The sequence below is a fragment of the Aythya marila genome (genome assembly GCF_965140915.1).
Source record: "Aythya marila genome assembly, chromosome: 1".
Classification (NCBI taxonomy): domain Eukaryota; kingdom Metazoa; phylum Chordata; class Aves; order Anseriformes; family Anatidae; genus Aythya; species Aythya marila.
In genome coordinates, this window is record NC_139042.1 from 494,525 (window position 1) to 510,844 (window position 16,320).

Sequence of the window (16,320 nt, forward strand, 5' to 3'; positions counted from 1 at the left end):
TGTTTTGTTTTGTTTTGTTTTTCCTCCTTTCTTCAATCTGCTCTCTCAGAGGCCCAGCCTATGTCGCGCATGGCTTGTCTCTGGTGAGCAGTGGGTCCCTCTGGAGCCAGATGGAGCTGTCTCTGATCTGACATGGGGCAGCTTCTGGGCTCTTCTCACAGAGGACACCCCTGCAGCCCCCCTGCTACCAACCCCTTGTCATGTAAATCCAATACACTACAGCACTGTGAGGGACACTGGAGCCTGTTCAGGAAAGAAGTATCTGGAAGAACTTTTTGAGAGCCCTAAATCATTTTGGGGTTCTGACCAGTATGAAGCCCTGGCTGAATTTGGACTAATACCACATGACACCTGAAATTTAAAATTTCTTCTGCAAAAAAAAATGCAGTGAGCACCCAGTCACAGATCTGTTTTGTTTAGACATCATACACAATAGGGCTGGTCATCAGGATGTGCATATCAGGGACAACATGACAACCAAACCTGTGTATTACCCACAAGAAAGTAATGGGGTTGTATAAGACCAGGATGGCGCTGTTGTGGGAGATGCAGGTCCCAAATGCATTCAGTCTCTCTTCCCTGCATGCCAGGCCCAATACAATCCTCAGGATCCTGATGTAGGAGAGCCTGATGGACAGCAGATCCAGCCCCATGGTGAAGGGAGCGATGATGTTGCCATAGAATCACAGAATCACAGAATTTTCTAGGTTGGAAGAGACCTCAAGATCATCGAGTCCAACCTCTGACCTAACGCTAACAGTCCCCACTAAACCATTTCCCTAAGCTCTACATCTAAACGTCTTTTGAAGACTTCCAGGGATGGTGACTCCACCACTTCCCTGGGCAGCCTGTTCCAGTGCCTCACAACCCTTTCAGTGAAGAAGTTCTTCCTAACATCTAACCTAAAACTCCCCTGGCTCAACTTAAGACCATTCCCCCTCGTCCTGTCACCAGGCACGTGGGAGAACAGACCAACCCCCACCTCGCTACAGCCTCCCTTGAGGTACCCATAGAGAGTGATAAGGTCACCCCTGAGCCTCCTCTTCTCCAGGCTGAACAAGCCCAGCTCCCTCAGCCACTCCTCGTAGGACTTGTTCTCCAGGCCCCTCACCAGCTTCGTTGCCCTTCTCTGCACCCGCTCAAGCACCTCCATGTCCTTCTTGTAGCGAGGGGCCCAAAACTGAACACAGTACTCGAGGTGCGGCCTCACCAGAGCTGAGTACAGGGGGACGATCACCTCCCTAGCCCTGCTGGTCACACTGTTCCTGATACAAGCAATAGATGTTGCTGAATCTGGTATTAGCACAGACCAGCTTCACCAACACTCTGTGTTCACAGTAGCTGTGGGAGATGGTATGAGTGAGGCCGTATGGCAGGTGGTGGAGGAGAAAAGGCAGAGGCAACATGATCCCAGCTGCCCTGGCTAGAGCTAGCAGTCTGATAAGGCAGATACTGAGGGTGATGTCCTTGATGTTGAACCAGAAGAAGCTCTGCATTTTGAGCACAGTGGTCAGGAACAACACTAAGTTAATGAAGGCTAACATGGAGAGGAAATAAAACATGGGCTTGTGGAAATACAGCTCCATCTTTATCAAGGAGGGATATGGTGAACACTGTGCTGATTGGGATGGAAATTCAAGGGTACATATCTTCCAGCCCAGGGATGCCAGTCAAGGCAAACACGGATGGAGTAGTGCTGTTGAAAGTGGGGAGATTGATATCAAGAGGTATCGTTTGAAAACTATACCTAAGTGTCTTTCTTTTCAAAAAATAATAGAAAGGCTAATTAGACATTGCAAAACGTACAGAGATTGTGCCACTTTCACTGCAACTTCCCTCTAACGTGTAAAGTTGATTTATTACTCTGCTTACTAGTACATCATGGCAAGTCAGTCTGTGTAGCTTATCAAAAAGAGAGTGAAGGGATACCGAGTAAAAAAGATGATGACCAGTGTTCAGCACCACAAGGCTGGTGCAGTTCAGATAAGCTCATCCTGTGGTGTTCCTGATTCTCCAGGATTGCTCTGGGGGTCTCTGCAAGCTGCACAAGAGGCACAGACACAGCTGGAGAATTGATCCCAGACAAGGAGGACTTGCAGCCAGAAAGCCAACCGTATCCTGGGCTGCATCAAAAGAAGTTGAAGGAGGTGATTCTCCCTCTCCACTGTCATGAGACTCCACATGCAGTACTGTGTTCAGCTCTGGGGCCCAGCACTAGAAGGACATGGAAGAACAAGTCCAGAGAAGGCCACGAGGATGCATAGAGGGCCAGAGCACCTCTCCTGTGAAGACAGGCTGAGGGAGTTGGGGTTGTTCTTCCCAGAGAGAAGGCTCTGAAGAGACCTTACAGTGGCCTTGCAGTACCTAAAGGGGGCCAAGCTGGTGAGGGACTCTTTGTCAGGGAGTGTAGAGATAGGACAAGGGAGGAATGACTTTAAGCTAAAAGAGGGTAGATTTATATTAGAAATTAGGGATAAGTTCTTCCCTCCGAGGGTGGTGAGGCCCTGGAGGGTGAGTCCCCAGAAGCTGGGGGTGCCCCAGCCCTGGCAGTGCCCAAGGCCAGGTTGGATAGGGATGGGGGCAGCCTGGGCTGGGGGTGGGGCACCCTTCCCATGGCAATGGGAGGCTGGGTGGCCTTGTAAGGTCCAGTCCAACCCAAACCATTTAATGATTCTGTGATTCTATGATTCATGAATGCTTCAGGATCCTCTGATGGTAGGTGGTGTCAAAATAGAGCTCTAAGAATCCATGCTGCCATCTTGTGCCCCCAAAGGAATGCAGTGATGCTAGATTCAATCCCAGATAGTTTTACACCACCAAGATACACCTGAAGGACACATGCACCACTGTGTGTACTAGAAGAATTAGTCCTCACAGTGTGGTATTTGCCCATGCAAAGTTAAAATCTTCCCTCTTTATAGAACACTCTCTCAAAAAGCTGTTCTGCATTGTTTAACACCAAGACAGAGATAACCCAAGCAGTAGGAAAGAGGAGTGCATTTGTTTACAAACCATTGCTATTCCTGTCTATTCCCAGGCAGCAGCTTCTTTGTGATGACTGCATTCTCTCAAGACCCAGCAGTGGGTGATTAAAGTGATCAGTTCCCTTAAGATGCATAAATATTTGCATGCAAGTCCTTTTGGAAGTCTGAAGACTTGCTTAGTCGTGTGAAGCAAAAGCAGTATTTGAGGGTGATGTAGGTAGAGACAGGGTCATGTCCAGGGTATCCAGGTGAGCTGGGAGGAATTTTTTTTCATTTAACCTGGGACTATACCAGTATTTTTAAGCATAGTGCCAAGCTCTGAGACAAGTTCAAATCTTAGCCAAATTGAGGTGAATATAACCCAATCTAACCTAAAAGCTACCTTGCAGATATGCCAATACATATAAGTGGACTTTGTCTCTTACTGGGTTAATGATCTACTTCATTACTTCCAGATATCCTACTTTAAGTGAATATTGTGTTGGAAAACTGTCAGTTATATATCTGCAACCTTGATTTACCTTCTTGCATGGGTTCATTACAACAGTGCTAATTATTTGGCTGCAAACTATTCATTGGTTAAGCCAACTTCAAACAAACTGTAGACACATAGGTGTAACATCTGGTGATCCAGTCATCTGTGAAGATCTGCAATTATCTGATCATATCTCTAGTCCTGTCTGTTTCACCTGTGCAAACCCGAAGAGGATGTCAAACACCACCAGGAAGGTAATAATTTGTTCTCCTCCCTTATGGAAAGGACAAAAGTCATGAGCTCTGGAGAGATACTGGTTTGACACTAGAAAAAAAGTTCTGAAACAGGTGGTTTGGGGAAGGTGAAGAGTTTCTGCAGTGGAAGATAAGGTTTTATGTTTTTCTATCAGAGATGACTTTTGGTCTTATAGTGGGGACATGATATGGACTGGATGATTCCTCTAGGTCTCTTAAAACCCCAAGTTTAAGAGGTCTTTGATTTATAACAGGCTGTAAGCTGATCAGGAAAGCTGGGTGGCTGTTAATACAATACAATACAAGCTGTCTGACAGCCATACAGAAATGTTAAGTCTAATAAATCTGGTAAATTTAATGATCATTGCTTAGCAGCAGAGGAGCAGAGCTGACAAAAATGAGTGAGGATAGAGTTAAAATCTCAACTTCAGATACCAGGATCTATTCTCTCTTTACAAGGTCAGGAAAGCTTTGACAGTTTGCTAACAGTCAAACATTGCAACTCCTGCTGTGATTTGTTCAATACTGAACATCTCATTCTCTAAGGGCATTTTAATGTTTGACTGTTTAAAAACAAATACAGTATGTTTGCAAGAAGTCTTATAGAGTACAGCAAACCAGGTAAGGCTGACAGGTAATGTTCCCCATTTATAGAAAATGTGATGGACTATGAAATGAATAAAACTTGTCACTTAAAAAGTACCGAACTACCTAATTGCATGAAATAAGACCCTATCAGCTTTTCAGTTCAATAAGGCACAAGGCAAATGCTCAGAAGTGTGCCAACAGACCAGAAAGTGTTGTTCCACTTGAGCAGCAACAAGTCTCAAAATTGCTGCTCCCATTACCACTGCTGCATGTACAACTCAAAAATAGCCAAAAGGACAGCAATATCTCCCTAATGTGGCATTTCCATACTGGCTGCAACTGCAGTCATTCTTGGCAGCTGGTGGTAGTGAAAGAGTCTGTGCAAGTCTGAGTTGGAGCTGAGGAGATGTAGGAACAGCTACTCCAGGTGTGGTGCTCTGAGCAGGGCTGGAACATGGCACTAGAGCCCTGTCCCGATGTCCCTGGTCAGGGTTTTGAGGCACTCCGTGAGGCACCGTGGCTGCCAGTTTGTCAAGAGGAGGAAGCGTGAAATGTAGAGGTCAGTTGTAAGACAGATGACACCGAAGTGCTGTCAGGACGGTTTCTTTGCATGGCACAGATGGGGCTGGTCAGACGGACTGAGCTAAAGGTAAGGCATTGCTTCCTTGGTACTTTGTTTATGTGTAATCAAGAAATCAAATCACATGAAGAGAACAGGACTGCAAACACACCTGAAAAAGGTAAACTAAAGCACCAACTCCTGGGAAAAACTGAGTCTGATGCTTGCTTAAACACATATTTAATGATCTGGAGAGCTTTATTATACAAGTAACACTGCCCAGAACAACACACAGGATTTTCAGATTAATTACCTTTGAGTGAAAAGAGGGAATAAGTATGTGCTTTTTACAAGCAGAGCTTGTGCCAGCTGTGGCTCTGCCCCCTGAATTCATGGCCTAGGTAGCTGACTACATGGCAAGCAGAGTCTTCTCTGCAATAAACTATTATGAATAATATTATCATGGCAGTGTTCTCACAATATTGGCTTCACAGTATTTGGTCTTACATTGCAAATAGCAGTGACTGGAAACAGACAGATGCTGGTTGGTTTGTGTCATGTGGAGGGCTCAAAGCAGTTTGGCAGAGAGATTAAACTATTTAGGGATTAGGGAAGTCAAATGTCTGAAAAGCCAAAGAGATGAAGTCTGAATCTATGGTATGCTGGGGAAAACAGAAGGTACAAGTGCCTGAGAAACTTGCATCTGATTGCCTTCAGGTCCAATCACTTGCATCTGATCCCCATCTGGCTGATTTAACCCTTCTGTGCCTCTGTCTCCCCTGACAAACAGAGAAGTTTCACAGCACGTCTTTCCTTTAGCAAGGGCTTGAAGAGGAAAGCGTTACATGTGAAGGTTGATGCTGGAGGGGACTAGCACTGCAGCCTCAGGCCACTTTGCAACAGATTGCCTTCATGGTGCTGGCTTTCCTTCATAATAGAGGAGACAGGGACCCTGCAGAAGGGAAGCCCATTCTGAGCGGGACTACAGCAAGGCTGCTCAGAGTTCTGGCTCCAGCAAGGACAGCCCCAAAGCTGACAGTGCTGGTCTGAGCAAAAATGCTCTGGGGAACAAACACTGGTAGTGCAAATGCACATCTGCTGCAGTTTCCCAAGGTGGGAATCATATGGGGCACAACAACCCAGAAGGAGACATGGTTTACAACCTGCAAAAGTGTGTGGGTGACAAGTCCTGCTGAGCTGCATCTTCAGAGTATTCTGGATCTTCCCTGTCTTAGATTCTTGTACCAAAGGCAACTGAAAGGATTTGACATCTAGCTCATAACTCCCAAGCTATGGACTGGAAGGGAGGGGACAACAGCCAAAGACCAGCACAGGATGGCAGGAGGGGTCAGGTAACTGCCAAATGTTGGGACTAAGACCATGTGTGTTTGCATTTTGCAGATGACGGGGCTGAGTATACCTGGATAAGAGGCAGGAGGATATGATCACTGGCCTGTGTGCCCAAGAAGACAGGCAGGCGTGTTCTGCCTGTGGCTGGAGTTCACAGGAGAGCTTTGCTCCAGGTCTTCCTTCTCTCCTCTGTGCCAGATGTTCCTGTGGCTTCCCTTCCAGCTGTGCAGCTGTGCACCATGTCCTACTCAAACCACTCCAGTCCCTTACCCTTCATCCTAACAGGCATCCCCGGGCTGGAGGCTGTTCAGTTCTGGATTGCCTTCCCATTCTGCACCATGTACATCATGGCAGTGCTGGGGAACTTCACAGTCCTCATGGTGATTAGGGCAGACTCAAGCCTCCATCAGCCCTTGTTTTACTTTTTCTCCATGCTGGCTGCCATCGACCTGGTGCTCGTTACTTCCACCATGCCCAAGCTCCTGAGCATCTTCTGGTTCCAAACCCATGAGATCATCTTTGAGGGCTGTGTGGTTCAGATGTTCTTCATCCACGGCTTCTCTGCAGTGGAGTCAGGGATCCTGCTTGCCATGGCCTTCGACCGTTACTTGGCCATCTGCAGGCCCCTGCACTACTCTGCCATCCTGACCGGTCGCACCATTGCCAAGCTGTGTTTGGCCGCTGCAGTGCGTGGCATTGGACTCATGACCCCTCTGACGTGCATGGTGAGCAGCCTGTCCTACTGTGGCACTCATGTCATTCCCCACTCCTACTGCGAGCACATGTCAGTGGTGAAGCTGGCCTGCGGGGACACCCGGCCCAACAGCATCTATGGGATGACATCTGCCATCTTCATAGTGGGCTTAGACATCACCCTCATTGCCATCTCCTATGCGCTGATCCTGAGGGCGGTTTTAGGCCTCTCCTCCAGAGAGGCTCGCCTGAAGTCCTTCTTCACCTGTGGTTCCCACATTGGAGTCATTCTGCTCTTCTACGTGCCTGGGTTCTTCTCCTTCTGTGTTCAGCGCTGGGGCCAGAGCATCCCTGTACACCTCCACATCCTGATGGCTGACCTCTACCTGCTGGTGCCTCCCATGCTCAACCCACTCATCTATGGGATGAGGACCAAGGCGATCCGGGAGCGGGTGCTGAGCCTGCTCTGGCAGAAGGAGATCCAGCCTGTGTCCTGACCCAAACCCATTGCTAACACCACGTGGGAAGGAATGGGGACCACACCAGAGGACAATGGCAGCGCTGGGGGAGGGAAGGGAGGATGCAAATAAAATCTTAAAAAGTGGTCTACTAGAAAAGCAGGGTGATCTCTTCATTGTCTCGGCCAAACCCTAAAAGCCAGAGGCACCATGAAAAGTTTCACTGGTGAAACCGATTATCTTTAGGAAGTCAATTCTACATTCCTGTTCAGAACAGAAGGACAAATGGTTTATAAATGTATCTGAACCATTGGTCTTCCTCTGTGTCACCTCATGACTTCCCTCTTAATGACAGTTCTTGATAAAAGATTGTTACCACTTTGGAAATGAAAGGCTGTTAATGGGTTCATCTCTCCATATGTACCTTTTCCACCTGATCTGTAATTCTCCATTTATTGATACTAGTCTTTAGCAACTGCCTGATCCTGGTGCCTGGCTATGTAGGGTGTGTGTTCACAGGTGTTGTGTGCATATGCATATTTACACACACACTTATCCAGATATTGGCCCTAAGCAGATTTTTTTTTCCTCCCAATCCTGTCTTGAACATTTATTGAAGCATTTGCAGCAGTAACAAAAACTCAGCTCATTTTAGAACAGGAAATATAAGTCACACTGAAACCTTGTGGTGTTACATAAGGTTTTATTCCTTTCTTACCAGAGACTCCAAAACAGTATCAGTTCTGAAATGTTCTACATTTTTTTACCAATATTTTAATGGGACTCCCTATTTTTTGATGTTCTGTGTCTCTCTAAAACATTTAAGTACCTGTAATACCATTACAGGGATTTTGAAAAGTGCCATTTTTCCATAAGTATTTGCCCCTGAATTCCTGTGAGATCCTATACCCATGCATATGACACTTTAGCAAACTAGCTCTCCCCTTTGGAGATCTTGTAATTCTGCTCATCCTGTGCTGCCATGAGGATAATTCATCACTTCTTCACCCCTCAGGTGCTGCGCTGCCTTAGAAAGAGCAGGAATTGTTTGCAATGGGATGTGCAGAGCAGCTGCAGAGTTCAGCTGAACAAGTCTCCTTCACTTAGTGCAGATTGCTTGAGGTGAAGGGCCACAAACACAAGAAAGCATCAGGGCTGCTGCAGGAGGGAGACCTGGCACTGAAGGTGAGGAGCAGGAGTGTGGATTAAAGTAGGGAAGCAGAGAACAGGGCTGTGCTCCTCCTCCTCAGCAAACATATACCTGGTTTTAACTATGGAGAGAACTCACTTCCTGACACCACATATGGACTTCCAGCACGTCTCTTCTTACACTTTCATCCCATGGAAATCAAGACACAGAAATCCCTGGCAGGGACTTTGTATTTCTCCTAGAATGACAATGGTAAGGGGCAAATTCAGAATTGTGAAGGAGTCTGATGGGTGTGCTCATGGTTTGCTAAGCCCAACAAGACAGATCAGAAGTTCGACCCATAAACCCTAAAGGTTCAGCAGCCTAGGCAGAGTCTCAGCAGGGCATATTTCATATTGGGGTCAGGGGAACCCCTGTGGGATCTGTGCAATAGCATGACTCATTTTCCATGGACCTTCCAGGTAAATGCCCCCTTCACAGCAGATGGGAAACCACTCAGTCGCTCTTATTATGAAAGTGTATTACCACTTCACAGGTTTTTGCCTGTCCTGTCTCAGTGACGTGATGAGCTATGCACAGAAATCCATTGTGAGTAATCAGCTGTGCTCTGGATCCTGGCACAGGGTCTGACCACTGGCAAAGTGGAGGTGCTTCTATCCATCTGGTCTCTCTAGTAAAGTTTTAGAAGTGTTTTGTAAACTGTTTTCCTGGCCAGTTGATTTCTGCAGAGGAGGGGAGGGCCAGAGAAGGGTTAGTAACTGAGAGTCTGAGGAAGTCTGCACATATCCTGCCCAGACTAGAGGGGAAAACAAAGCATTGCAGAGAGCTGTGGTAACCACCAAACTCAAGCTGGTGGTTGTGATCGTGGTTCTTCTCAGTGTCTCCTGACCCACTGTAGCCTGCTGCTCTCTGCACTGGCTACAGTCACAGGTCATATCACACACCCCCAACAGTACAATCAGCAGATACCAACAACTCAAACACACGGCCGATCCTCCTGCCTGACTCGGAGACCAGGCTCTTCCAACCCAAGCCTTGCAGCCCTGGGTCGAGGCACAATGTGCACTGTCCAGCCTGCCAGGCTGGGGTTATTTTCCAGTTAAAGGGTCTGCCCCCACTGATGTCGCCTGGTGCTGCACAGGTAGGGTGCTCCCAGTAGAATCCTGCTGTGGATATCACCCAACTTTCCCCTTCCCTGAGGGCACCAACCAGGCTTCTTGCAGCTTTTCCCATCCCCTCCAGTGAGGGACCCTGCTGAGCCCTTTCGCTATGCCTGCTTTGCTTGGGGGGGTTCAGTGGCAACGCCTGACTTTGAAGCTGAAGTAAACTTAGACAAAATTAGTCTCAGGAGGAGCAAGTGGGGAGGACGGATTGAGAGCAGCCCTGATGAGAAGGACCTGGGGGTGCTGGTTGGTGAGAAGCTTAACATGAGCCAGCAATGTGTGCCTGCAGCCCAGAAAACCAAACACATCCCGGGCTGCACCAGCAGCAGCGTGGCAGCAGGGTGAGAGGGGGGATTGTGCCCTCTGTTCTGCTCTCCTGGGACTCCACCTGGAGCCTGCGTTCAGCTCTGGGACCCCAGCATGAGAATGACATGGATGTATTAGAACAAGTTCTAAAGGAGGCCACGAGGATGCTTAGTGGGCTGGAGCCCCTCTCCTACAAAGGCTGAGGGAGTTGGGGTTGTTCAGCCTGGAGAAGACCTTGTAACAAACTTCTAATACCTAAAGGGAGCTACAGGAAAGCTAGGGGGGGGGACTCTGTCAAGGGGTAAAGGTTTTAAACTAAAAGACGGTGGTTTTAGATTAGATGTAAGGAAGAAACTCTTCACTATGAGAGTGGTGAGGCACTGGCACAGGTTGTCCAGTGAGCGTGGATGCCCCATCCCTGGTAGTGCTCAAGGCCAGGTTGGATGGAGCTTTGAGCAACCTGGTCTGGTGGGAGGTGTCCCTGCCCAGGACAGGGGGTTGGAATGAGGTGATCTTTAAGGCCCCTTCCAACCCAAACCATTCCGTGATTCTGTGATCTCCATCCCACACCTTGAGCACAGACACACATCCTGCTGGGACCATGCTCTTTGTGGAGATGGAGATAGGACAGAGAGGGTGAGGACAGAGTGCTCTCAGGCAGTGAATGCATCTGCAGAACAAAAGCCCCACTTCAGGAGAACCTCCCCTTTCTGGTAAAAAACGTAGGAATGACATCCCCCACACATCGTAAATGACCATGTCTTCATTTCCTGCCCCATCTCACTTTCCTCACGCCAAGTCCCTGTGCAGAACAGATCCTGTTCTGTTCCCTCCTATCATATTTGGGGGGTGGGGAGAAAGGACTAAATAGCAGGGAATTTCAGTGGGACAGAGCAAGGATGGGAGCTCTCTGCAACTGTTCCACCCTTCCTCTCGGTGCTGTGCTTACATGGCCAACCACAGCCCAGTCACCACAGTAAAATAAGTGTACCTGTTTTCCCTAAACCAGCTGGGAAAATATATGGCTGTCAGGAAAATACAGGACAGCTCCACTTCAGAATGGTTTTCTAATTGTGCTCCACTTCTGGTCACACGTAGGTTCTTATCTGCACTCACCCCAGAGTGTTTTTTGGAAAATAAGCTAAAAATTTAATAAAGAATTATTCCCTAATAAGCTGGCATCCCATTAATGATCCTCATAGACAGGCTGGCCCTATGCCTGCTGGAGGTTTGCCATCAGGTAGTTTCTTTATCTATGATCAGTAAGCATCACTCCCCACCTACAGACTGCATGCTGCAGTCAGGGCTCAGGGCCTGCTGTCAGATCCCACCTCCCTGCACGGATCCTCGCACAAGCTCTTTCTGGGGATTCAGCAGATGTAGAAGTTGCTGTTGTGGTTCTGGGCAGAGAGAAGAATGGAAACCTGGAGTTTACAAATCACCTTGCTCTGTGGCAAACCAAAGGTATTTTTCTCCACTTGTGGACTCCTTAGTTACTTTCTGTGCATTGGTCCCATGGGCCCCGGCAGGCTCTGGAGACTGCCATGACCCCAAGACTCCAAGAGTATGATACAAAAAGAGGGAGCTAATGCTTGAAGCTGAAGCAGCCTTGAAAATTTCCATCCTCTCACAGACAGACAGCCCAGCCTCCATCTGGTGTCCCTTAGGTGACTTCCAAAGGACAGAATAATACTCCAACCTTTCTGCACTTTGCAATCCACGGAGCTGTAGCGCTGCCACCTTCCAGGTGACAGTCCTACCGGAGCTTATCCGTCTCATCAGACCCAGATCAGAAACCTTTGCTTAGGCTGCCAATTCTTCTGTGCTCCAAGCCAAGGAGCCCCAGTGATCAGGGGTCTTCAGTACTGCTGAAGTACTGATAATAACACTGAAACATACTGATAATTATATTGAAACAGGCACTGGCTGTGGGAAAGACCTTCTGGAAGCTAAGTTATTCTTCCCTTGGATATATGCAGCTGGGGACCCAGCTCTGGATTCAAACACACGTAAGTGCCTAGAGGTAGGTGTCCAGATGCACTTGCCTGCATGAATGCTTACTGCCCGATCACTGACTACAGACTGTGGACACCCAGCCGCTGTGGTCAGCAGATAGAGAATTTCCACTCACCCTAGGGCAGGGCCCTACATTCAGGGAGTGAGTTACTCTGTAGGACCCATGCTGTAGCTCTTCTCTGACTGCTACAGGGGCTCAGACCCTCAGGGTGCCATTCCACTGCCCCTTACTTGGGTGTCTACAGCCACTCGAGATGCCCCTAGGTACCCAAGCATCCACATGTGAAGGGTGTGAAGGGAATAGAGGCTGAGTAGGCACCGGGGGTCTCAGATGGCTCTCGGCACCTGTCTTTAGGTACCTGAACCATCACCTGAGTCTGCGATGTGGGGGTGTTAAACTGAGGCTTGCACCACCCCAGAGTCCACAGCTATGTTTCCAAGAGTGGAGATCTCTATTTTGCAAGAGAAGGTGGTCTGAAAGGTTGGGCTGTGTCTCTGACAGTCTGTGGGTCTACAGGTCAGAGAAAGCAGCCGCTGGTCAGCCGCACTGTTCTCTGTGCAAATCGGGAGTCACAACTGGCTCCTGCAGCTGCTGGTTACTCAAACACAAGAGCTCGGTGCAGTGCAATAAAGTACAGCAATTAAAAAGGAATTTAGACCCTACTTCAGCCTCCAAAATATCCTGATTCACAAACATTTAGGCCAACACTTCCGTCCTGAACAACCTTTTCAGCCAGCAGTGCCAGCAGCAACACCTGGGGTTAAGCTATTGTTTCACTCCCTATTTTGAAAATTTAAGTGCTGTATTTCCTTAGTTGTCTTCCAATATCTTCCTTTTTTCTATTCTGAATTTGTCTAGCTTCTGCTTCTCACAGCTTCCACGCAGACTGTGTCTAACATTAAATTAATGATCCTACCCACAGTTCTCAGACTCTTCTCGTCTCCAGAATTTTTCTCTGGAGGGTTTGTATTACCTTCAAGCTTCTCCTGCCAGAATAAAAAATAGTTTTGCAGGCTTCATTCGTGGGTGAACGAAAAAATGAAGACAAAGCAGCAAAAGGGCCACAAAGATGATCAAGGGGCTGGAGCACCTCTCCTACGAAGACAGGCTGAGAGAGCTGAGGCTGTTCAGCTTACAGAAGAAAAGGCTCCAGGGTGATCTAACTGAAGCTTTTAAATACTTAAAGAGGTCTAATAGGATGGAGAAGGACTCTTTATTCAGGTAGATAATGATAGGACAAAGGGGAATGCTTTTAAACTGAAAGAGGGCAGATTTAGATTAGAGTTTAGAAAGAAATTTTTCACTCAGAGGGTGGTGAGGCACTGGCACAGGTTGCCCAGAGAAGCTGTGGATGCCCCATCCCTGGAGGTGTTCAAAGCCAGGCTGGATGGGGCCCTGGGCAACCTGATCTGGTGGGTGACATCCCTGCCTATGGCAGGGGGGTTGGAACTGCATAATCTTTGAGGTCCCTTCCATCCCAGCCCATTCTATGATTCTGTGATTCTGTGTTTCTGTTTCTATGATTCTATGATTCTGTGATTCTGCTATGCTATGATTCCATGTTTCTATGATTCTATTATTCTATGATTCTGTGATTCTATTATGCTATGATTCTGTGATTCTATGAAAAGACATTTTCATGGTCTTTCTTAATGTTCCAGAGCACTTTCTCAGACCATTTTTTGCCTTAAAAATTTGGAGCAACTTTCTGTGTTGAGCCCATAGCAGGAAAGCTGACTGCTCAGGCGAAAGCACTGCCTGAGGGAAGTAACAGCTTATTTCCAGATTTCAACTGAGTGGTGGTGAGCAGCCACCAAAGAAACAAGTCTTTCACAAACAATGGACTGTAAAAGATTCCTTTTCAGCCCTGGTCGTAAAATTTGAAACATGAACTTACCTGAAGTAACCTGCAAGTCACAGCAGCCCCATTTAGCCAGCATTTCTGCCCCGTTCCCCCCACCTGGTCACATTACGCTGTGGAGGTCCCATCTCACATAATGTAAAATTGGGTTCCTGATTTGGCACATGCATTGATGCATTGTACTCAGCTTCTCAACCTTAGTTCTGGACATCTCAGTGATCCTAAAAAGATGTCTTTTTCATTTTTTTAAGCACAAAAGCAAGATTCTCCTGCATGGCTTCTGATCCCTTCAACTACCCCAACGGCAGCTCCTCCTCTTTCATCCTTGTGGGTGTCCCCACCCTGGAAACTTTCCCCATCTACCTGGGCATCCTTTTCTGCTCAGCATATATCATCGCTTTGGTAGGAAATGGTGTAGTTTTGCTTGTCATTGGGCTGGACAAGTCCCTGCGTGACCCCATTCATTGCTTCTTGGGCATGCTGGCAGTCATCGATGTGGTGATGGTGACATCCATCATCCCAAAGATGCTGAGCATATTCTGGCTGAATTCTACTGAGATTGGCTACGTGGCCTGTTTTGTCCAGATGTTCCTTGTTCACTCCGCAACATCAGAGGAGTCTGGAGTGCTCCTGGCCATGGCTTTTGACCGCTACATTGCAATTTGTCACCCTCTCAGGTACCAAAGGATCTTGAATCACCAAACAATTGCCCAAATAGGCCTGGCTATCATGGTGAGAGCTCTCCTTTTCATAGTGCCATTGGCAGGGATGGTGACAAAGCTCCCCTATTGCCGTTCCCTTGTGGTTCCCCATTCGTATTGCGAGCACATGGCCGTGGTGAAGCTTGCATGTGCAGACCCCAGACCTATTAGATTTTATTGTGTGTCTATGTCCTCTCTTATAGTAGGGATGGACATGGCATTCATTGCTGTGTCTTATGGGATGATCCTTAAAGTTGTCCTAGGGAAGAAATCATGCTGGAAGGCCTTCCGCACCTGCGGATGTCATATCTGTGTGATGATGCTGTATTACATCCCTGGGATCGTCTCCATATACGCACAGCAGTTTGGCAGCAGTATATCTGTGCGAGCACAAGTTCTGCTAGCCGATCTCTACCTCATCCTCCCTGCCATGCTGAACCCCATCATTTACAGCATGAGGACTAAGCAGATCCATCAGGCAGTGCTCAAAATATTATTTTCCAGGAAGGTTTGTGCCTGACACAGTAGTCAGTGATTTTTCAGGTGTGTTCATCAATGCGAAGTCAGCACCAATTTTATTCCCAGTAAATGTACACAGTGAACAGAAGCAATGAGAGGATGGGAGAGGACTTGTTGGCATTGGCAGCTACATGAGACCCTACTCTGTGACAAGAGGTGTTTGGGACTGGGATCTCAAGCAAATATCGGGATCCCATTTCCCCTTCCTTCTTACCAGCTGATAGAGTGGCAAGCAGCCACCTTTGAGTTTTGAGCTGTTCCCAATGCCATGAATGTCTCTATGATAATTTAAAGCAACAGCTAACAAATCCATGTATACTTGTGTCAATAAACAGATTCTACTTGAAATGTGGAATTTTCATCTATGGTGTCTTTTTTAGTCCCTTCTGGACTATTGGGCTAGCAGTAGATGACTGTCACACTTTGCAGGTGCTCTAGCCACAGAGGATCTCCCCTTTGTGCCTCTCTTGTACAAAAGGTTTTCCCTTGCTGAGCACAGGCCAGCTTGTCCAGGTTTCTGGATGATGATGGCAGCTCAGTATTTGATGAATAATTTGATCACCTAGGAAAGCTTATCATTGAGTCACTCTAAGCTTAAAAGTGATCTTTCACCAGCTATTTGCAGAGTGCTGGAAACAGCTGGGGAAGGGAGATGCCTGTGGTCTGGAGGAAATTCTATAAGCATATGGCAAAGAGAAACATCCTGAACTCTTCAAAGCATTCTGTCAGTCCAGCAGATCACACCAGCTGGGTAAGGAAACCAAAGCAGGGAGATTCACTGTGGTATTTATTACTTTTTCTAGCTGTCCATATCTTCTAGTGGTGAAAATAAACACTGACTCTGCTTGGGGGTACTTACTACTTCAGTGTCTGCTTGCTGTAATGACCACAAGCTGGTGAATAGCTAAATCTATCATGTCTCAGAGGCCTGAAGGACAGCATGACATAGATCTGAGTGTCCCGATCCTAGCTAACTACTGCAGGTAGATCAGCTGCTTCTTAGACTTCTCTGAGACCTCTATGAGCAAGCAAGCTATGTCCAAGCAGGATCCAGACCCCATCCAGATGTCACAACACCTGACTGTGTTGAGGTTCCCCAGAGTGCAGAAGACCTCTTGAACTGGAAGCTAGGATGCAGCCAGCAATGATGCTGGTGGGTCAGGTCCCCCAGCAGCATCAGGTTTTATCTGGAACCTGCAGGCACAAGGAGTCATTCTGAGGCTTTACACCTTAGGATCAGCA

The 16,320-nt window shown here is 47.5% G+C and overlaps 1 protein-coding gene and 1 pseudogene across 2 annotated transcripts; one reads left to right on the plus strand and one right to left on the minus strand.

Moving 5' to 3' along the window:
* Positions 1-1,241: 1,241 nt before the first annotated feature.
* On the minus strand, positions 1,242-1,880 carry LOC309891773 (olfactory receptor 52K1-like; annotated as a pseudogene). Its single transcript has 3 exons — positions 1,873-1,880; positions 1,579-1,696; positions 1,242-1,490 (listed from the first exon to the last, which is right to left on the minus strand). The product of its transcript is annotated as an olfactory receptor 52K1-like (transcript).
* Positions 1,881-6,449: 4,569 nt separating this feature from the next.
* LOC309891774 (uncharacterized protein) lies at positions 6,450-15,079 on the plus strand (the record flags this gene model as incomplete). The annotated part of the gene is made up of 2 exons (XM_082784617.1): positions 6,450-7,393; positions 14,110-15,079. 2 exons carry the CDS (start codon positions 6,450-6,452, stop codon positions 15,077-15,079), a joined length of 1,914 nt encoding a protein of 637 aa, XP_082640743.1.
* Positions 15,080-16,320: the final 1,241 nt, after the last annotated feature.